This window comes from Acromyrmex echinatior, chromosome 14 (assembly GCF_024713525.1).
Source record: "Acromyrmex echinatior isolate Ae372 chromosome 14, ASM2471352v2, whole genome shotgun sequence".
Lineage (NCBI taxonomy): Eukaryota > Metazoa > Arthropoda > Insecta > Hymenoptera > Formicidae > Acromyrmex > Acromyrmex echinatior.
In genome coordinates, this window is record NC_141865.1 from 1,014,268 (window position 1) to 1,037,613 (window position 23,346).

Below are 23,346 nucleotides of genomic sequence, written 5' to 3' on the forward strand. Positions count from 1 at the left end.
AAAAAAGTTCCATAAGATTATAGCGGGGTCCTTTCTTGAATTAAATAACATTTTGTTATACTTTTACATATATCGAAATGTAAATTCACTTTTCCAGCGCAGTTTATTCAAATAACATCCTAGAAATGCCTTTAGAACATTCATAAGCATATGTCCTTTAGGCATCTTTAGAACGTTCTTGAAGGTTTGTGTGTCTATATACAAATTCATTTCTGTGATTGAATTGTTTTCAAGGAAAGTAAACAACATCCATATTAACATGCCTTTAATAAATAATCAACTAAATTTGAATCAAATTTAATACTAATAAATTATGTCTCTGTGACTCTTAAAATTAAACAATAATTATAAGACTAATTCAAAGGCACTTCCTCCTATCATGAATTCTAACTCATCAACTTTGGAGTCTTTTACTTTGGATCTGTCAATCCAGAAGTGGCTTCCATTTAGGACTTTCACTAAGTGACTTTATCTCATTGTTTATGTGAACGCATCTCGTTGATGAAGACTCAAAAAAGAGTTGAATTTTATACTTAGTAAGAAATAATATACAATATTGAATTCAAATTACCGCGTTGCATTCTCATATGCCCTTTTATTATTATTGTTAAATTTAATACATTTCTTAAGCCCGTTTTCACGATTAAAAATTACCAACAGATTCATCAATAAAATGCATTCACCTTTAATCTTTAGATAACCATATATTGTGGTTTGTTGTTCAGTGCGATTAATTCGCGATTTATGGATCCGTTCGATTTCACCTGCGTCCCACATTGAATGCGATTTTTTGCAGTTCATCGTTCGGCGTTAAACTGTAGATCCCCTCGAGTTTTACAAAATAACTTTTTAAGAGTAGAATTCTATTACTTAGTGAATCTAAAAATAAAGCGAGCCTTTGCCCTATAAATCTTATCTTACTGATACGCATGGTACTGTAACTCAATAATAGAGAAATCCATACAGGGGAATTTTAAAAAGAAGAATCATATATTGTGAAATCGGGCCTTAAAGATTAAATTGTTTAACTCCATCGTTTCAATAAAATTAATGACATATTGAGTGGAAGTTGTGATCTCTATAGAAATGATTAAAAATAATTCAAATTGAGTATAATTTGATATTATAATTTTAATAGAGTTTTTGTTTTTGTCTTTTTTTTTTATTTCGATCTCCAATATGGCCAAATCAAATTGAAATCAACAAAAAAATATGTAATTATTTATTTCTATTAATATAGAAATTAAAAGTGGACATTGCACATTCAAACTTTCTTACAATTAGAACTAAAAAAGTAAACAATAAGTTAAACTCGGAAGTTAATTTACATTGATAGAAATAAACGTAAATCGAATAAATATTTTAAGTATTTAAAACAAGTATTTATTAAGAATGATTACAAAACGCGATTTTATCAGGAACTTTTAAAAATCATTTTATCCGTAATTGGCGATTTCTGATGCAATTACTTAGTCGATTACAAAATCGATCTCTCTCTTCAGCTTCATTTTTCTTGCAAGATCTTTCTTTTTTGTCTTTTCTACGATGTCCGAACATATTGTTTTGAGCATAAAGCTTAATACAACAAAATTGAAAAGAATAGATTCAAAAATATATGAAAAGAAAGAGCATAAAGAACCACAGCACAAGATGTAACCAGTGATATTTAATTATTCTTGCATTACGAATTACAATAAAAACATTAAACGTTTCGGCCACAATCTGGCCATCTTCAGTAAAATTAATAATATTCTTAAGACGCAGAGTTACATCAAGTAGGCACTTAATAAACAATTCTAGAACTTCCTAGACTATTTGACTCATGGATATATTAGGTGTTGGAATTAATTCGTAGCGTTTTACAAGTGATGGGAAGTACTTTCATTAATGTATTTTTTAATGCTCATGTGAAATAAATAATATTCTTTCATTAAAAAACGCTACGAATTAATTCCAATACCTAATAAATAGCCGAAAAATATGTGATACGATCAATAACAACACATAGTGTCACGACAAATTTCTATCTGTGAAATGAATATACTTTTAATTCATCAATTATTTTGATGTAAAACAGGTAATGTTTCCTTTGTTTTATACTCCGTTTTAAAAGATATTAATAATTAAATAAATTATTGTAAATTAGAATCTGGAAATTCTCGTTCTACACTTTTTACTACATGACTTCTGACGTTCTAACATTATTATATGAAGCAGCGTCGCTTTGATGCAAACACGATCTTTACAATTATAACACACGAGGGTTGAATTTGATTCCAACTTGATGTAACTCTGCGTCTTAAAAATATTATTAATTTTACTGAAGATGGCCAGATTGTGGCCGAAACGTTTAATGTTTTTATTGTAATTCGTAATGCAAGAATAATTAAATATCACTGCTACATCTTGTGCTGTGGTTCTTTATGCTCTTTCTTTTCATATATTTTTGAAATTATAACCACATTCATTTTTTTACATTTTAGAATAGATTCAGTTTTGTGTCCCATTTAGAGATTTAAAATCGTGTTGAACGTGTGCCATCGATTGATGCATTAACTTGTGATCGGTTTTTTAAAAAGTCTCAATATTTAAACGAGAGATTTTTACTGAAACAAAAAATATTTTGCTGATAACGAGAATATTTTAATTTGAGCGATGTGACCTTCAGAAGTTTAATAGAGTGGTATCGATCTGTGTGTTATGTATTTAGCGAGGAATATCATTTAGGAATCAGAATACCAACGATACATACACACACACACGCGCGCGCGCGCAAAAAAAAAACGCATAAGTTAATATCAAGATTACTTTGATCATATTCTATAATTCTCAAATTGCGAGAATACTATTTATAATTTTTTATATTGTATATCTTGATTATATACTTTATTTATTGTATGTAAAAAAATTATATGTAAACTGTATGAACTATATATAAATTCTAATTCTTTAAATCATATTTCTTACGTTATGCTGCGCTAAGATTATGAATAGAATTTTTTTTTTTATGAATAAAATATTTATTTCAGATCACGAGTATAAAATAATCTGGAATGGACTTTGACGTGGTTACAAAGTTATAAAGATAATAATGGTTATAAAGATAATAAAAACTTATTAATGAGAATCAATACTGTATAAACACTTGCGTAAACAGATGGAAAGAAGTTAGGAAAACAACTTGATTAATTTAATTCTTCGATTCTATTGTATATCATTGCAGCGCATATTATTCTCCATTGAATGATGGAAAATTACGGGGATAAACATTTTATCGATAGCATATTTAAATTGAAGAACAATATAGATAATTTAACAATATGAACAAATCAGGATTGATCTGCGTCAGCATTTGCGAATTACGTAGAAGTATCCTGAGGCGCGTCATCACACACTGAGAAAAAAAATAGCCTAAATTTAAATATTTATTTGAACACTGCAATTAAATACTGTAATTAAACATTTACTTACAATAAATAAATATTTACTTAAAAAGAAGTGATTGTTAAATCAAATTAATGTTTTTTGTATCAAATAAATATATTTTTATGTTTAATAAATATTTAGTTGGTACTATTCAAATAAATATTTATTGAAATTTAGGATATATATTTTTTTCTTAGTGCACATTGGCTTATTCGTTTTATTTTTTAATTTGAAAACTACAACGAATATCTCAAAAGGGTATAAAACTTTTTCGTTTCCCTAACGCCTTCCATGCGATACCCCATTTTTAGGACACCCTGTTTATTATACATATACATATATATTGGATTAGTTTAGAGTTTTCAGTTTTAATATCTATTAATTATTACATAATTTAAAACTGATTTTTAAATAATAAAATTTTAAATCTGATATCTTACTTTAATCTTACTTTAATTTTACAAAAAAAATTGAAAAACAAACAAATCGTGTTACTTCCATTACTATGGTAACGCATTATATTTTTATAAAACATCTAACTCTGGAATAAATTTATTAAATTTATTGTTAAATTGTTTGTATTATGTAACGATTCTCATTAATAAGTTTTTATTATCTTTATAACCATTATTATCTTTATAACTTTGTAACCACGTCAAAGTCCATTCCAGATTATTTTATACTCGTGATCTGAAATAAATATTTTATTCATAAAAAAAAAATTCTATTCATAATCTTAGCGCAGCATAACGTAAGAAATATGATTTAAAGAATTAGAATTTATATATAGTTCATACAGTTTACATATAATTTTTTTACATACAATAAATAAAGTATATAATCAAGATATATAACGCATTATTTTTGTGTTACATATGTAATCGAACTACTCGATGCTTTAGTATGTATACTGATTGTCTTTTCATTCTGTAAGAAAAAGAACGATTACAATTATCATAATTTGTAGTTATTTGCAATATCAATTTTATATTTAGATCTTTAAAATATATGTATGTATATTTACATACATATATACACGATTGTTATAAGTATGACTACGCATTCAAGCAGTTGTTTACCGTGAGAGTGATTATTTCTTAAGAATCTTTATTTCGGACCGCATATGTGAGAAACACAATCAATACTAGAAAAACGCCTATTATGGTCGAAGCTGGATCTTCATTACTTTAAATAATTCAATTTTGAATTACTAATATATGTACTACATATGTAATTACTATATATATACTTGCATACATACCATATTGTAGTCTTTTGGAACTGCGCGCCGAATTGTTTTTCCGGATATAAACGCAATTAAAATTATTCTAGTAATTGCGAATTGAATTGACAAGTAATTTAATAATTTGATACAATTGAATTCGTAATTACTAGAGTAGTTTTAATTGTGTTTATAGTCCAGAAAAACAATTCGGCGCGCAGTTCTAAAAAACTACAATAGGCAAGTACATATATAGTGTATATTAGTAATTCAAGATTGAATTATTTAAAGCAATGAAGATCCAGCTTCGACAGTAATAGGCATTTTTCTAGTACTCTCTAAATCTGAATCAGTGGATAATCACTGATATCAGTGCCAAGTATGCCACTGGTAATTAGTGAATTAAATTTGAAATCCTTAATCTAGCTAATCTTTATTATATGATCTAACTAACCTTGTTTTAGTGCTTAAATTTAATGAATACGGTATTGGAAGATTGAAATTAAATGTTAGTGAAAATGTCGGTATTTTAATTATATAAAAACAATTCAAAAACAACTCAAACATTCTTCCTTTTTTAGTTGAACTTCACTGATTATCAGTGCTAAATGTGCCACTGATTTTATTTTATTATGATTATTTCTTTTTTTTTTTTTACACAGTTGGATAACTTTGAGTTGCGTAATACTATTTTATAGATGTATTATGCAAATGAGAAAATAATTATATTCATTATAATTTATTACATAAGAATATTTATTATCTCATTCGTTCGTAGTTTATCTGCGAAAAAATGATACGTTCAATCGCCATCACGAAGAAACATGATCACTTATTATGTGCTAAACAAACAAATATTGTCGAATTTCAAAAACTTTTCAAAAGTATGATAAATATGTTTTAAAATCTAATCAGAAAATATATAAAGCAAGCATTAAAATAAAATATTTTATTTCTATATACATGTTAATATTTAATTATATTATATTTAATATTTAATAATATTTAATTATATTTAATTAATATTATTATATATAATTTTGTTTTATACATGTTAATATTTAGAATTGTCATAATTTAGTAAAATTTTTCACATTTATAAATATAAAGTTATTTATATATCCATTTATATAACTATAACTATAAAAATGAAGCTTCTAGTCATAACTATTTTATTATAGTTATAAATATCGATTCTCTCATAATATGATTTTTTTAGGGATATATGAATTATTAATTTAAAAAATTGGGGGAGCAAAATGGGAGATAAGAAATGTCATTAAATTATTATTGTACATTTGCTTTTTTTATTTATAAAAAATTGTGCAACAAATGATCCTTTTTTCCTTGAAGCGTAATCGTTTGATTACCTAGAAATACCGATTACTGAATATCTTCGATTATTTAGAGATTCTACTGTTATTATTATTATTATCGATAATGATATATAAGATATTTATAAATCACGTTATATATCTCGTAGACAGTAACTAAGGAAATACTTTTACTTATTGTTTTATTTGTTATTTATTTAGTCGTACATTAGCCACTCTTATCTTTTACTGTCAGCACTAAACATTAATTTAAATTCATATGAGTGTTCATTATAGATGATGATACAAAGGTTACTGTTGTTATCGCACAATATCTGGCTGTCGCAAGTATTGTAAAAAAACAAGTAACTAGAATTGATACATTGCGTTATATGTTACTACTAAACTAGTTGAGAACACTTAACTTGATATACACATATATTCCCTGAACAATTTCTATCGATTAAATATTTATAGCGGATAATAATACCTTCTTCACGCGTTTAATGCAATATACATGGTGGAGCTGATACTAAGGTTAGATAAAACACCGTATATAGATTAATTGAAATCTTAAAAATAAAACACATGATTTTCTCCAGTCATAGATATTCAAAAAAAGATTGATATTAATCTGCAATATTATCTACTAATTTCTTATCTATTATATTAAATTTTTTCTCTTTATGTAGAACTAATTCGTTATCGTATATTTTTCAAATATTTTGTTCATTCATTTTTAGAAACTGTCGCCTTTAATTTCTTTATATATTACGCTATATATTTTTTATTTATTACTATCTTTTTTTTTATTCAAAGACTGCGATAATTATTTCATGTATTTCTTAAATATTTTAAGCATTATTAATAAGTTGATACAAAAGAAATTTTGTATTTAAAATTGAAACTAAATATTGTAACCTTTAAATTTAAGTTTAAACAGTGTTAAACAAAAGTTAAACAATGTAATAGGCCCCAACGAAATTAATTTAAAATTAATCAAATTGTTTAAAAAAATCAAATAATCAAATGGTAAAAAGACAAAGGAGCCACACTTGTTGTTCGTGCTATACAATATTTATACGTTTATAAACTAACAATTAAGCAAATATACATACAGACATTTCGACTTTTCACATTAAGTCCTCTTCAGTGTAATAAAATTAACGCAACTACTTTACATTTCAAACTCTTTGTAAATATGATTTCGATCTTGCAAAGAGTTCGAAATGTAAAGTAGTTGTGTTAATTTTATTACACTGAAGAGGAACACTTGAAAAGATCTGTATGTATGTTTGCTCAATTGTTAGTTTATAAACGTATAAATATTGTATAGCACGAACAACAAGTATAGCTACTTTGTCTTTTTATTTATATTTTTTAATTTGATTATTTGTATCTTTAAAGTAATTTTTATTAATTTGAGGATATTCATTGTTGATCCCCATGATTTTGTTTCTGTTTTGACAGAAATTGTCGGATATCCATTTTTTTAAAAATTCCGGGTTTTTATTTGAAAGCGACAGAAAACCTTTTGCAGCAAATCTACTGGAATGAAGTTGCGCACACAGACAAGATATAAAAATATATATACGCGCGTATCCCGAAGCCATACAATTTGTCAGCAAGTAAAACGATACCTAGCTGTCAGATGTTTTCCGTTTTTTTTTTCTTTTGCATGCTCATTGAATTAGTCCATAACGTGTTGCGTCCGCGATTCATTCATTGGGTGAAGAATGGGTACACAAACGCGTGTTACATAAATACCAACACTAATACATAAGTACCAATACTAATACGTAACAGAATCTTTTGTAAAAATATTGGACGTCAAAAATATCTTTCCCGAAGCTATTTTCGAAGCCAAACTACAGATGTAATGAGATTTGCAGATTAACTTTACCAATCGGCTCGCAACCAACCTCGTCGACTATCAGTTTACATAAGCTTCTCTCTAGGCGCTCGCTGAGGGATATTGATTTCAATGGACTCGATATGACCTTTTTTTCCAATCAATATGTTAATATTTATGAACCTCTTAGACAATGACTCTTTTTAATTATAAATTATAAAATCCGTGATAAAATTCAAAAAGTTATCAAATTTTGTGACGGTAATTACAGTAAATTACTGATTTCTTGTTTTAATGGCGACCCTATTATTTCTTTAGAATACAATAGAACTATTGTACTTCCTTTTTTCTAAATGATTTGATCACTTTGATGCAAAACAGATTATATTGTTCACAATTTATAAATTTTGATACTCTATTACAAAGAATCACAATTGTATTGTAATCTAATTACGCTTAACTGAGGAATAAAGACAAGATCGTTTTGTATAGAAGCTTATGTGAATTTGTAAGTCATTTGTCCACTGAGGACAATTTGAAGTTCTGTGAGAACCGAAACGTTTGGAAGTTTATATGTAAAGTAAATTGTGAACAACATAATCAGTTTTGCCCCGACAACATGCTAGGCTCATTGCTTTTATATATTAGGTGTTGGAATTAATTCGTAGCGTTTTACAAGTGATGGGAAGTACTTTCATTAATGTATTTTTTAATGCTCATGTGAAATAAATAACATTCTTTCATTAAAAACGCTACGAATTAATTCCAACACCTAATAGATAGATATTCTATTTGAAATTATTAGTTCGTTGAGTCTTTGAAGACTTTGTTAATGATTAACATTTGACTTTATTTTCTACGATTTCTCGAAGCATTCTAGATCTAACAGAATATTTTTATGAATTCGTTAACAAATTTCAAAAAACATTAAAAGAAAATTTGATTTAAAAATTAGAGGACACGAATACGATTAAGAAATTCGAAGAAGAAAGATGAAAGATGATACAAAGTTTAAGTCTTAATATAATCAATAGACTATGTTTGTTGATTTTGAAATATTTAAATAATATCTTTACTAAACCTTTTTTTTTTTAAAGTGAATAATTATTGACACCTATGCAACACATACCATTCCAGCAATATTATCTCTACAATACATAGAAATGCGGATAATATTAGATATCCGAAGTTTTTTCAAAATTGGAAGGAATCGGAAATGAAAATCAATAATATACTGCTATTATTATATGTAACATATAACTAATAAAGTATAAAAATATTTGTAAAAAAATATATTAAGAAATAATGTTCAAGTGTTAAAATAAAAAAGAATTATTTAAAAAATTGCATATCTTAAAAAGTATTTTTCAGTACCGAATAAAATAGTATATATTTCTCTAAAAGCACTGTACGAACGTGTAAAACAATATAAAAATAAAACATAAAAATAACAACACATAATTCTGTGTAAATTATTATTAAAAAAAACGTACGTTTTCATAATAAATATTTTAAATAATCAAGTACCCTTACATGAAACGCATTGAATCTATGCTTCATCTGGTTTCTGAACAAACAATGCACTAAGTGAAATGACTTTTTTCACTATAAGATCTGTTTTTAGCTTTTTTCTAGGCTTACAAATAAAATCTAAATACCTGTAGTATGATTATATATTTTAACATTGCGTGATAGGAATCGCCTGCAAGTTAGAAGCGTTAATTTTAAGAAAAGAAACGACAATACCGGCATCGTATTTGACGAGCACGGTGGCATCGCGTGATAAAGAAATTCGGCGTCAGCCGAAAAAGTCGGCGACAGAAATTCCTTGCGGTAGCCTTGTGGCCGAACCGACGGTTTCCAAAACACTACTACTAGTTTTTACCGAACGTAGGGAAAAACCGTAAGGAAAAACTCCGAAAAGTTGGCCAGGCAGTCAGTTCAAAAGCCAGGAGCCCAAGGGATCACGTCGCGAGAGGACATATAATAAAAATCTTGATCGAGGAGTTCTGTGGTCTTTCAATTCCGATCTCTCAGCGTCGCGACCCATCCTTACGACACTTTCCGTAATCATCATCAATTACAAATCCTACATATCAATATAAAAATTTTGAATATTAAGATTTTTCCTTTGCCCGCGCGTGCGGATACTGGAAAGTTGTTATTGTCCAGTATTCAGCAAGTCACATTTTATAATTAGTCTAAATTCACAAAATATAAAATCAGTCTATAATTCCATGCTTTTCAATTGTTTTACTTTATTATTGTAAAGGTACATACTTACTCTACTTGACAAATGACAAGTAAAATAAATACTACAATAAATAAATAGTAAATAAAAGTAAATATTAAAAAATAAATACTAAAATAAATGACAAGTAAAATACAATAAATAAATACTAAATAATTCACCAGCAAAATATCAGATAAGGTAGAAAGATATCAAGAATACTGGATCAACAAGCAGTATACTTTTACTCATAACTTTTAATTGGCTGAACAAAGAAGTGAGAAAACTTATTATATGTTTCACAAAGACAATAACTTGTTTAAATGAGTATTGTAAACAACTGCTGTCTATCAGCAGTAAAGAGATATTAACATCATTCGTACTGGGTGTACTTACTTCCCTTAACATTCCAGCAATGTTGAAATGATACTGCAACATTGCAGAAATATTGCTGCGAATTTTTGTGCCGTAATAGGTAATGATCAACATCTTTTTTCTTTAATTTCTTGAGAATATACAGCGATACCAACATGATTTCAGTAATCGTCTTTTATTTAAATTTATTGATAATCGAGTTGAAATCTGACCGGTTAGTTATTATTTAAAAAATGTTTCTCTTATCTTAAAAAAATACATTACTTTAACAGAAATTAAACTAGCAATTTAATTATTTACCAAGTTGTTTTGAAATGCTTATCTAACAATGGTATCCATATATTATACTTAAGTTTACATGTTTCAAAGCAACGTAATATTTTGTGTTACCCGCTCTATACTCCTGCGGCAAAAGTTTTGTTTCACGTTACGTCGACACTAATCAGTGACCTATAAAGCACTTGAGAATCTTAAGTTCTCTGCATTAGGTTCGACCTACATCTCACTGTGTCTCGTAAAACTCGCTATGATAACATCCCGGAGTTTCTAGTCCATTCTAAAGGATACCTGCTCACGAGAATCGATAAAAACGACAAGAATATGTGAAAAGAAAAGTAACACTACACAAACGAGTGTAGATGCGTGACGTCGACCGACTGTACGCGCTGGCGAACATCCAAAACTCTTCAACGATGAAAACCGAGGGCGACGCTCGGCTGGCGCACTATATTTAAGTTGAGGATCTTCGCACAGAGGATGGCCGCTAATCTCGTGCTATGCTGTCAATATAAACTAGATACTACCGTGATTTACGCAGTTCTATTTTGATAACAGATCTTTTGGGTAAAATTCTTATTTACGATAGAGGATTTTCCGGATTACATTCAATAATTTAATCAATCTCAATGTTTAAAAGAGATAAATTAAGTTAAAAGAGATAAGATGGTTCTTTCGTAAATCGAGTTATCATAGAAATGTCTAATTTTTTTATATAATGAAGTTGAAGTATCGAAATTGACGTGTGCAAAATTCTATGGATTAACGAAAAAAGGGGAAAAAAATGTTGAAAATGTACTTTTCACATACAACTTAGTGATAGATAGATAAGGCTCGGAGACGCTTCTTTGACTAACTGCACACAAATCTTGCCATAGACTTTTCTCAAAAATCAGATTATAATAGTTTAAGAAGTTACGATTTTAATAGTTACAAAAAAGTAATAAATCAACGGCCATTCTGGAAAATTATTTATGTGCATAAACCTATATATAAATTTAATCTCGAAAAGTAAATATAAATTTATCTTACTTTCGTTCGATGGAGATGCAGCTCTTGATTTACTCATATATTTATAATCTTTTGAAAACAAACACATATGTTTATAGTTAAAATCATATAAAATTTATAGGCAAAATTTGAATTCAGATATATGACATACAAGTGATATATGTAAACGAAAATGTGAGAAATTGAAATATTTTTACGATTTATGCCACAAAATCTGAAAAACTACGTGTATCTCGAAAGATATATTTTTTATCAGCTAACCATCTACTATCCAAAATCAAGAACAAGATATTTAAATACTTCCGTACATCTCTATGTCAATGAAAAACTTCGATTTTATTAGCAGAGAAATAGAATAAAACAAAGCAATGCTTAAATAAAAAATTTTTTAATGCAAAATGTTGATATTTTAGGTACGAGTTTCCTCGTTTTAATTCTATCAGAGCAACATCTCTAAGTTCAATTATAATAAAATAATATAATAATTATAGAAGAAATATATTCCACTTAACAATATGTCCAGAAATGAAGAAAATTGATATTTTATATTGATAGATATGAGTTTCCTTGTAAGAAATTTGGAAGGTCTCTCAGAGTAATATATAACAATTCCCATTAACAATTTAACAATTATTCAGAAATAAAGAAAATTTTCTATTTAAATCAGAATATTAGATTAACAGGGTAATAAGAATCAGATGAAAGTATCAAATTTAGAGTGAATAATTAGAAAGTTACATGTATTAAAAAGAATTCTATTCGAGTATGATAAATATTACCTGTATATTTGAATTTAATTTACATTATTAAATATTAAAGGATCAAAACATTTAACATATTATTTTTAACTTCCAAGTATGTCAGTATATTACTTTAATACAAAACATATGTTTAAAAAACAATCATATCTAATCAACTTATTTTTCTGATTGAATTGCTTAATTTCAAAGTAAACAGCATTCATATTAACGTATGCATTTAGTAAATAATTAACTAAATTTGAGTCAAATTTAATACATTTCTCTTAATTATTTAGCTCCATTGTTTTAGTTAAATTAACAACATATTGAATAGGAACAGTGACGATCTATAGAAATGATTAAAAATAACTCAAATTAGATACATATAACTTAGTATTATGAATTTAACAGTATAAGCAGAAATTCTCAATCACCCATATACATCCAGATTCTCAATAATTTTCAGTTTAACTGACTATTGTCCCTGTCAAATTATCCGGATAATATACTCAAAGTGATATTGACAGTACGGCATGCATCTCTTCCACGCGGCGAGCTGCATCATCCGCATAACATTCACGCCTCGGGCCAAAAGCTCGGACCGAAAGCTCGGTCACAAGCTCGACTTGAATTCAGTGGCCGCGGGCACGTTGGTCCGGTTGGTCTGGTTAGTCCGATCTATTTTGTGCCCCGTGTAAGAAGAGTCGATCTCGAGAGTAGCTCGCGAAACTCGGCGGCGTGTACGCGCCCGTTAAAAGTGCGTGTTACGTGCTGCACGTGCCAGGATGTCGTCGAGCTGTTTTCTTCACGAGCCGATCCACCCGCCGATAGATCTTGGCGATCAATCCGACGCGTTCAAGGTGGAGTGGCCTCCTTGGAAAGGGAAGCTTTCTCGTAGTCGCGCAATTACGTGCGGTGATTTGTCCCCTCATTTATCTAGAGGTCGATTGTGTATCTTGATCTATGAAGTAAAAATGATGGAAATCAGTACATTCACTAAGTACTTGATCAACAAAAGTATATACGGAAAGAACGGTTTTGCTGAAGTACATAAAAATTTTGCTACGTACAAATCTGAAAATAAACGACTGTCAAAATAATTATAGGACGTTCAAATTGGTTGCTAGAATGTCAAAATTTTATGCAGCATTGCTCATTACGCTTAAATTTCCCACGTAATTATTTTAATGATCCAACCAAATTATTTTCAAATTTGTATTTAGCTAAATTTTTTGATACTTTAACAAAATTATGTTTTTTCCGTATAAATATAATATTTTAATAGATTAGCTCACTTTTGTAATTTTCATCAAGTTGTGTGGTACATAATCGAATCTTTGATACGAGAACACTGTATTTTTCGCAAATTATGAGATTCTTTGTAAAATAGAGAAATCTCCACGAGGAATTTTCATTCATCCCTTCTCTGCGAAGTTCGCGGAAATTGTATTTCAATATTTGGTAACAGTTATTGTTACTTTTCGTGAAACTATAAGTAGGTCATCTGAGTGCGTTTCGTGACAAGAATCGTAGAAACCAGCAGTGCTCTATGATTGGACGCGTTTTAACGTTATTGATTTTCGAAGAAAACGAATGATCGTTGTTATGCTCCGTTTTCGATATTACATCCCGATGCGTGAAAAATGATTTTACGTCACTCAAAGAAAGCTATTCCTAGTTTAAATATATGTTAAATAATTAATTAAATATAATTAAACGCAATTGTTTAAGTGTAATTTACATTAAATATAAAAATTAGATGCAATACTGTAGAGAAATGTAAATTATGCGTTATATTATATTTAATAGTTTAGTGTAAATAGTTTAACGTACATTCTTAGAGATGAATTACAACATTAAATTACGCATACTATATAAAATGTTGCGTTTTATATCGTACTTAATACTAACTACTGTTTAAGTAATAAATTACTACGGGGTTCATTCTTCATTTACAATTATATTAATGAGTTAAGTTTTTTCCCAATTATGCCATAATTATTGTTAATGTAAGAATGCCAGTCATGTAAGAAAGCACATTTGATAATGAAAGTGTATAATGTAATAGTACATCACAATATACAGATATTACACTTGACGTAACAACAATTATATGTATACGTATATATTTATTCATTTATACGAACATGTATATAATGCATACGATATTTATTTATTTATATTACATATACTATATTCTGTTTATTTTTTAAATATTTATATCACGAATACAATATGCTGTATTTGGTGCACGAATAAATCAGAAGCCAAACCATTAAAAAATACAAATTTAAATCCTGCATTTTCATAACAAGCAAGATATCGTTCATTGAATCGAAATAAGAAGCTTGTTATTTTTTAATTCTTTCGTTCATAAATATGATTTTTTTAAATAGCAATCTGTCGGAAATATTTTCTCAATAACATTACTTTCTTTCAAACCCAAATATTCGCGTTTCGTAAATTTAGTTCCTAGGAAGTGATTTGCTTCTCCTATAATTGAAGAAATGGATATTTTAATGCAAAAAAAAAAGCTATAAGGATACATCTTATTTCAATAATTCCTTGTACAGTGACCATACTTTATTTTAAAGGACAATCTTTTATTTTAGATAGCTGTCCTTTAGATTTATTTGTTTCTTCAAAACTCAATTTTATTTTCCAATATTGTCCTTTAGTGTCCTTTTTGACATTACAGGAAATTCTTTTCTACTAACGTTCCAATATATGTTATGTTAATATGATTATGAGCAAATTTTTACGGAGAATATCTTAGTTTTATGTATATAAATACAATTTGTTTTTGTTAATTATATTTCTTAATTTTTTAAATTAAATCTATTCAAACTAGAGTTGTTTTCATTTTTTATTATTTCGAACCTTTTATTATTTCAGATCAAGGGTTTGTTCCAATACAATCGAACCAGTTTCAAACTATCAAAAAACTGCGCCTTATCTCAATTTGATTATACTGTGCAAATTAAAATTATATAATAGATTTTTGACAATCACAAACTGGTATGAAAATATGTAGGAACAAAGCCCTAAAATTTTCAGATTTGTCCTTTATTTTCTCTAAGAAAATATGGTCACCATATGTACAAGGGACGTTTCGCAAACGATATGTGCGCCGGGAACGTGGGTGGGTTCGACGTCGTCATTTCACAAGCACGTCGATGAAGCTCGAGAGCTTAAAGCCCACGTCCGCGTCGGTTGGTGCCGGAGATCGATATATAAGAAACATGCGTAACTATGTATAACACCGCAGCCGTCCCTTTACCTGCGCCCTTTCGTCCCACCGCAATCGGCCGCCACGCCGCATAATCAGCTGCTCCGCACGCGACACGTCGATACACGCACATGCGTGTGCTTGGTTTAAATTTAGTGCCGCACTTGCCGCACATTCGGGATTATGTAACGAGCGTGTGTCGGATGTGTTTTCAAGCGACTTTTCGTCTCTTTGCAGGGCAATGAGCACATCCGGATGTCCAAATTCTGCAAGGAGGGCAAGTTCGTCACGTTCCTTTACGAGGATGTCCGTACTCTGTATGAAGGCTTTCGTCGAGGTGCCAAGGAGTCCAGTAAGTCCTTATCTTCCAGGGAAAAAAACCCAGCCTAGTGGATATTTTGGGGATTTTATTGAGATTTTTTTAAAATAAAATTGTTTATTTGATATTTTTTCATTTAATATTTATAATTTACGTTGTATTTATTATTATTTAATTCGAATGAAATTAATTGTCAAAACGAGAATAATATTTTGTAAAAATATTAATAATGAATTAATAATGAATTTCAAATGTAAAAAAAACATTTCTATCATGAGACAAAGGAAGAAATGATGACATTACAAATTATGAACTATATGTCAATATTTACATATTTAGATATTGAACAGAGAAATACTCAAATATTAAATTATTAGTTCAGTATACATATATTCATTAAATATTTATAAATTCTTTTTATTTGTTTTCGATTAAAAAATTTATATTTTCTTACAATTTCAATAAAATCCAATAGAACTCCAAAAAATCCACTGAGTTTTTTGGAGATTGAGTAAAATAATATCGACTCTGTTATCTTCAGATTTTACATCAAAAGTATCTGATTACTAAAGTATCTGAAAATTTAGCTAGATATAGATTAGAAAATAGTTTTATTATTTAAAATAATTGTATAAAATGCTCAAATTAATTTCTACAGGATGTCAAACTTTTTGCAATATTGCTCATTATCTTTGAAATTTTTGCGTATTTATTTTGATAGTACAAGATTTATTTTCAGATCTGTAACTAGCTTTTTACATTTTTAGATAGTTTAGCAAAATCATTCTTTTCGTGTTTAGTGAATAAAATTCTGATATTATCTTCTATAATCTTTTTAAAAATTTGTAAAATTTTTCAAATTTTGTAAATTTTCTTATAATTATAGAATTATAGAAATTAGTAATATTACAACATTGGAAAATTTATGTGAGGACGAGTGTGAAGAATTCTAGCTCTTACGATATGATGCACAAAACGTATTTTAACATTATAAATCTGAGCATTTGGGATCCATCCATCTTTTTCACTTATTTAAACGGGTTTTTAAAAAATCTCTAAGCGTTCATGAACATATTTTTAAATTTGTAAAACAAATGTCTAAACTTTATTTTGGAAAATAATAAAATGAATAAGGAATGCAGACCATCAAACTTACAAGAAACTTATGTGAATAAAAATCAGTCAGACACGAAATATCCAATATTGTGCAAGAGTTAAGACAGAATTTTCTCAGCATTTTTGAAGTGTGTTCCAATTTGTATAAAAAAAATCTGATTTTTCTAAAAATTATAAAATTATGAAACTGCAAGAATTCTGACAAATTCCAATATTGAAGAAATCTGAAAAATTATATAAAAAATGCTAAGAAAAATTTTTACTAGAGAAAAAGTTTCCTTAATCTTCGAAGATTGAAGAAGAATTATTTACGAACATGAATTCAAATTAAAGTTTAATTAATGTCTCGCGCACCTATTCAATGTATTCAATGCTGATTGAAAAAATTAATATTCAGCACGCTGCAGGAAACATTTCGCAAATTCGCCATCGTGAAAGTGCGAGTAAAATCACATAAGATCTGCGAAAGCGATCTTGGCGTCGACGCGTCCGACATCCGCAACATTTGCATGTGTCGATTTAGTGGCTCGTTTGGCGAGTCGCGGTCGCGCTGTAAAGCGAAATAAACAAGCGCGCGCAAGTAGCTTCTTAACGAGCGCGCGAACTACGGATGGTGCTTAACGACGGCGTCGCGACGGTGCGAATTATCGACGAGCGACGGCGATTTGCCTTTTCGCCTCCGTTGGCGATTCGACGACCTTTCCGACGAAGGTTGACAATCTATTTTGGTTCCATGTGTATCTCTTATTTTTGCTGTACTGCGTAACTCACGCCCGCGTAACCGACACCTGTCGCTGCAGCTCTTTATGCGACCTATAACGACGGCGGCGATAGCAAACAATAACGACAGACATATCCGAAGATCGATAATCTTGCTAAAGATGGTCTGCTTATAACCCGACGATCACACGAGGAAATGCTTGTAGATGATTATCCGGTATACCTACGCTATTACTAATTCTTCACTGTCTTAAGTCCTAGGTCAACTTGGATGCGTCTTTGATTGTTCCGAGAACAGTGGAAAGGACACGTGAATGGGAGAAAAAACACGGAATTTTGCTAAAGTATTTAAAAATTTAACTAGATACACAAATCTGAAAATAATTTTGTTAATTAAATTAAAGTAAAATGAGTGCGAAAAGTATTATAATATATTTATACGTAAATGAGATATCTTTAAAAAAAAAATTATATTTTTCGACAAAAAATTCTTGACGATAAAAGTAAACATTAATTAATAATTTATTAACAAAAAATGAAATAGCCTGTATATGTCTCAAAATTATTTTACTTAAAAAAATAATTAAAATATATCATCTTAATGATGAGCGCAAAAATAAAAAATTATTTTATTTGAACGCACAAAAAGTATTCGTACAGTTGAAAAATTTTACTTTTAAGAATACGATTATTTTAGCGAAGTTTTTTTTTATATTACAATAGAACACACTCATTGTTAATAAATTGATAATTAATGTTTATTTTCTATAAATAATGCTTGTTGTGCAAAAAATTTCCTCTGCACGAATTCTTCTTGCATTTACTGTATGTAGAACGCATATATAATGAGAAATGATAAGGAAAGTCATCAATGACTGACAAAAGTCTCCTAAATCTCCTAAAAAAATTCCTTATTTCTCGGAAACTATCTACTGCATTTTAATATTGATAAAACCTGATCTACTTAGATAATTAAAAAGTAAAAACTCATAATTTATAATATTTGAGACTTGTTTCTACAAAATTAGTTAAAAACGAATTCTACAAATGCGAAAATAAAATTCTTACGATTTTTTTGTGCAAATTGCGCAAATAATAGTGGCTATATTATTGATATTACATTGTTTTATATGTTTAGGTCGAGAAATCAATCCCTCAAAGGACATACGTCTCTTTTTAAGACGCCACATTAATGTATTACATAAGTAAACACTTAAAAACAATAATTAATATTCTTCATAAATTTTTTTTATATTATTAACGTATGCTTTTATAAATATTCAAGATTACTTTCAATACATAGTACTTGTATATTCACTGAGAAGTACATCCGTTAAAAAAAATCTCAATTTTTTGGCCGTCATAGTAGAATGACCCTTTAAATATAAAATTAAAATAAGCGTGAAGCTGCACACCTATTTATAAGCAGCTAATTTATAATCTTTACAGTGTTGCATTATAATATCAAGTAGTTCTATCGAAGCCAAGGACAAAAGCAAAGCTATAGGAAAACCCTAAAAAAAAAGAAACTGTGCATTACATGTTTGTGTCTGGCAGGGAAGCATAAAGTATGCATATAAATCAATACAAAATATTTTATATGCAAATGTAAAAAGATTCTAAAAAATCTTATATACATTTACTTCTATGTATTTCATACAGATGATTCTTGTAAAAGTAAAAGAATAGGAATAGTGGCATTACTGTCTACTATTATGTTAGTTTTGGGGTCCATGTTTATTTATCTTACAAAAAAGTTAACCCTTATTCCTCTTCGTGAGGATCACTCGTGTCTGAACAAAATTTTGCGCGTCGTCTACGCCGGTTCAAAATTACATAGTTTCAGTAATGAATTAAGCATTTTGCCATCTCTAGGCAACACCTAGTTGCTCCTAGATGGCTTCATTAATTTATAAATTTGAAATTAATTCATAAAAGGAAAATGGATGAAGAAATTAGAAGATTTATACCCCGCATTAGCTGGTAAAAACATTCAATAATCCTTATAAGTGATATAAATGTAATTTTTAACTGTATATATTATATTTAAAATATAGTTTCTGATAAAATATGTTCGGTGTAAAACGTTAGGTTAACAAATTAAAAATTTATCAATTGTGTTAAATTTTCTGTCTTAAAAAATTCTCTGCCCTCTCAAATTTACCACCTTAGATAAATGCGTGGTTTGTCTATGCGTAAATTCGTCACTGCATAGTTTTATCAATTATTACTACCATTTTACTTTTTAATCAATAATTGTATATACTAAAAAATTGAAATTAAGTAAAATTATGATTAAAAATCCATCTCACAGTATAATTTTAATAGAAGTAAAACGCGAAACTCCACAATAATAGATGAGGGATAAAAATGACGAGAGAGAGTAAGGATTGATTATTGCAAAATTGCAAACAGTATTATAAAAAATTGTTATATTATTTGATAGAAGACACTTTCTAGTTTGTATTTATGTTTCTAAAGTTTTATTTTTAGCTTATCTTTAAGAAATATTATTCGAAAGTAAAGTTGTACATTGGTGACCTTTCTTTACGAAAAATTTTGACATTCTAGCAACTAACTTAAACGTCCTAATTATTTCGATGATCTAACAAATTTGTTTTCAAATCTGTATTTAGCTATACTTTTAGATACCTTTAACAAAATTCTTTCCATGTGCGATTAAAGTTAGAACAAAATGGGTTAATTTAAATAGATAGATAGATAGATAGAGAAAGAGAGAGAGAGAGAGAAAGAGGTTAACAGAAATTTTGAAATTACATAAAAAAGATTGATATTGCGTAGTGTATTTAATTAAACAAATACTATTGGTGCAACTATATATTTTTTAGTAGAGAACTAAATATATTATAATATTGGTAATTATTATTACTAATATTATAATATAATAATAATAACTATAAAAATGGAACTTCATAATTCATATATTTATGACTTGTTTCTATACAAACTTAGCTAAAAATAAATTCTACAGATGCGAAAATAAAATTCTTACGATCTTCTTGTACAAATATCTTCTAACCGTAATTTTACCATGTAATTATATAGTCAGAAATTCCAAACATATCTCTTAGTGTAAGTCGCTAAATTAATTGCTCTTCCTGATTAATACAAATGTTCTTCTAATTCATAGATAACGGTCCCTGTCTGGGATGGAGAGACGGGCCGAACAAACCATACCAATGGCTTCATTACAACGAGACGTTGCTCAGGGCAAAGAATTTTGGTTCCGGCCTAGTATCCCTGGGGCTGACCCCTGGTCAACAAACCTTAGTAGGCCTGTACAGTCAGAACTGTCCTGAGTGGATTCTTACCGAGCAAGCGTGCTATTCGTACTCGCTCGTAGTGGTGCCATTGTACGATACCTTGGGCCCCGACGCCTGCGCGTTCATCATAAATCAGGCTGACATTAATCTGGTGGTATGTGAAGATGACCAAAAGTGCAATTTGCTCCTCGACAAAGCGCCGAGGTACGTGGTGACGTTAATCTCCTTTAAAACATGCACGGAGGAAACGTCTTTTAGCCACTACACCAAATTAATTGCCATGTCGTTATAACATTAATTAATAATTATTAATATTATTAATATAATCATTAATATCATTGATAATTATTAATATCACTGATGATCACTAATTTAGAAGTACTCTGCGCTTATCTCCACAAGATATCTCTCTCTATTTGCTTATCTTTAAATAATTGATTTTCTACATGTTACACTGAGAAAAAAATCTTTAGTTGAAAATAGATGATTTTGATTATATTAGAACCGGAATTAGCATTCCGGTTCTCAATTAAAATTTAGTAGATTTAATCAGAAAATTTTTATTCGTTATGTTCAACTAGAATTCCAATTAATCCAACTACTTAAAAAATATTTTTCTCAGTTTTGCATGTTTGTTATTTATTGTTTGAAAAGTCAAGCAACATGCAAATATCCGATTATATTTAATTGATACTCCTCTGAAAATTTCATTTTACACAACTCAGTTCATTTTAATGTTATTGATTATTGATGGAGTCACGCGCTTAAGAATTGAATACTGCTTAATTTAGCATGTCGATAGAAAGGACTTGTAATTTAGTTCATTTAATATACTAAAATATTGATTTCATGATGATGTCGAATAATTTATGTAAACGTTCTAAATTAGGTAATAATAAGGTAACTTCTCTCTTAAGTCATTACAAAGAACTATTATCATCTAACACTTATGTTAATATATTAATAATACTCACAAAAGAAAACATGTCGCAAAATTCATCATTCTTAAAAATACTTTCATATAAAATTATGTACGTTTATGAATATTTATACATGTTTACGTATGTTTATACACATTTATGCATATTCACGCATAATAAATTTTTTACCGGGGAATGTCTTTTTCAGGCGACATGCGATAAACGATATTGAGTGAAATAGACTATTGAAGAAATATTTCTATTTCACTTAATATTTCAAATGGTTTTAATGAATATAGGATCTATTGTTTTTTTTAAACAAATTTTTTCACATGACGCAACACGCGAGCCGGAAGCCAGATATAGATCTACATGTTTCGGTCGTCGGTTTCCTCGAAGAGAGAACGCTCTCAGGGCCGCCCTCGAAAAGAGCTTTTTTCAAGTTTTTATGTTGAAAGTATTAATCTGTAACGCTGCTAAGAGCTTAGAGCTTACGAAGCGGAGCGTTCTCGGCTGAGGAACTACTACGGGTGGCGTTTTCCTCCGTCTGAACGATTCTCGATCTCGACAGATGTTTACGGAAGCTGGTGGTAGTGAAAGAGACGCGGCCGGCGACGAATCAACGAGCGAAAAACCGCGGCATCGAGCTGTACAAGTTCGACGACATCGAACGCCTTGGCGCGCAGAGGAACCATCCGGAGCTGCCGCCGAACCCGTCCGATCTCTGCACGATATGCTATACTTCTGGCACCACCGGCAACCCGAAGGGCGTAATGCTGACGCATCAGAATGTCACGGCGTCTAATTGCGCGGTGATAATGCAAATGGGTGATCACGGGATCACGTCCAAGGACATAATGATCAGCTTCCTCCCGTTGGCGCATATGCTGGAACGTTGCTGCGAGAACAGCATGTACATGATGGGTGGTTCCGTTGGATTCTACAGCGGTGACATCAAGAAGCTTCCCGAGGACATGAAAGCTCTCCGGCCTACCGTCATGCCGGCTGTGCCTAGACTGCTGAATCGTGTATATGACAAGGTGAGCTGTGGAGATTTTCATTGGCGACTCCTTTCAGTAAACACTAACGTATAACATTAATCTTATAATTTTACGCTTAACAATCTGATAGCATTTTTCATTGGCAGAACTAGTGCGCACTCAGTGCGCATTAAACTTGCACACTATTCTAATAAAAAAGTGAAATATCTCTAAATATTGATAAAATGCCCAACATATATTTTATTAAATAGCACAATAAAATGTATTGAATATTTCGCGGTTTAATTTGGTTTTATATTTTTATTAAATATT

At 29.4% G+C, this 23,346-nt stretch overlaps 1 protein-coding gene across 3 annotated transcripts in view; it reads left to right on the top strand.

The window, feature by feature from the left end:
* LOC105144665 (long-chain-fatty-acid--CoA ligase 1) overlaps window positions 1–23,346 on the top strand; it is a 38,779-nt gene that overhangs the window by 2,038 nt on the left and 13,395 nt on the right. For 2 of the 3 annotated variants that reach the window (XM_087412954.1, XM_011053715.2), the window contains 3 exons: window positions 15,912–16,026; window positions 20,981–21,317; window positions 22,605–23,073. In XM_087412954.1, the coding sequence (XP_087269080.1) occupies window positions 15,912–16,026; window positions 20,981–21,317; window positions 22,605–23,073 (921 nt within the window). Of the gene's footprint in view, window positions 1–13,121; window positions 13,306–15,911; window positions 16,027–20,980; window positions 21,318–22,604; window positions 23,074–23,346 lie in introns of those variants that run through there. The other variant, XM_011053714.2, reaches the window with a different exon arrangement.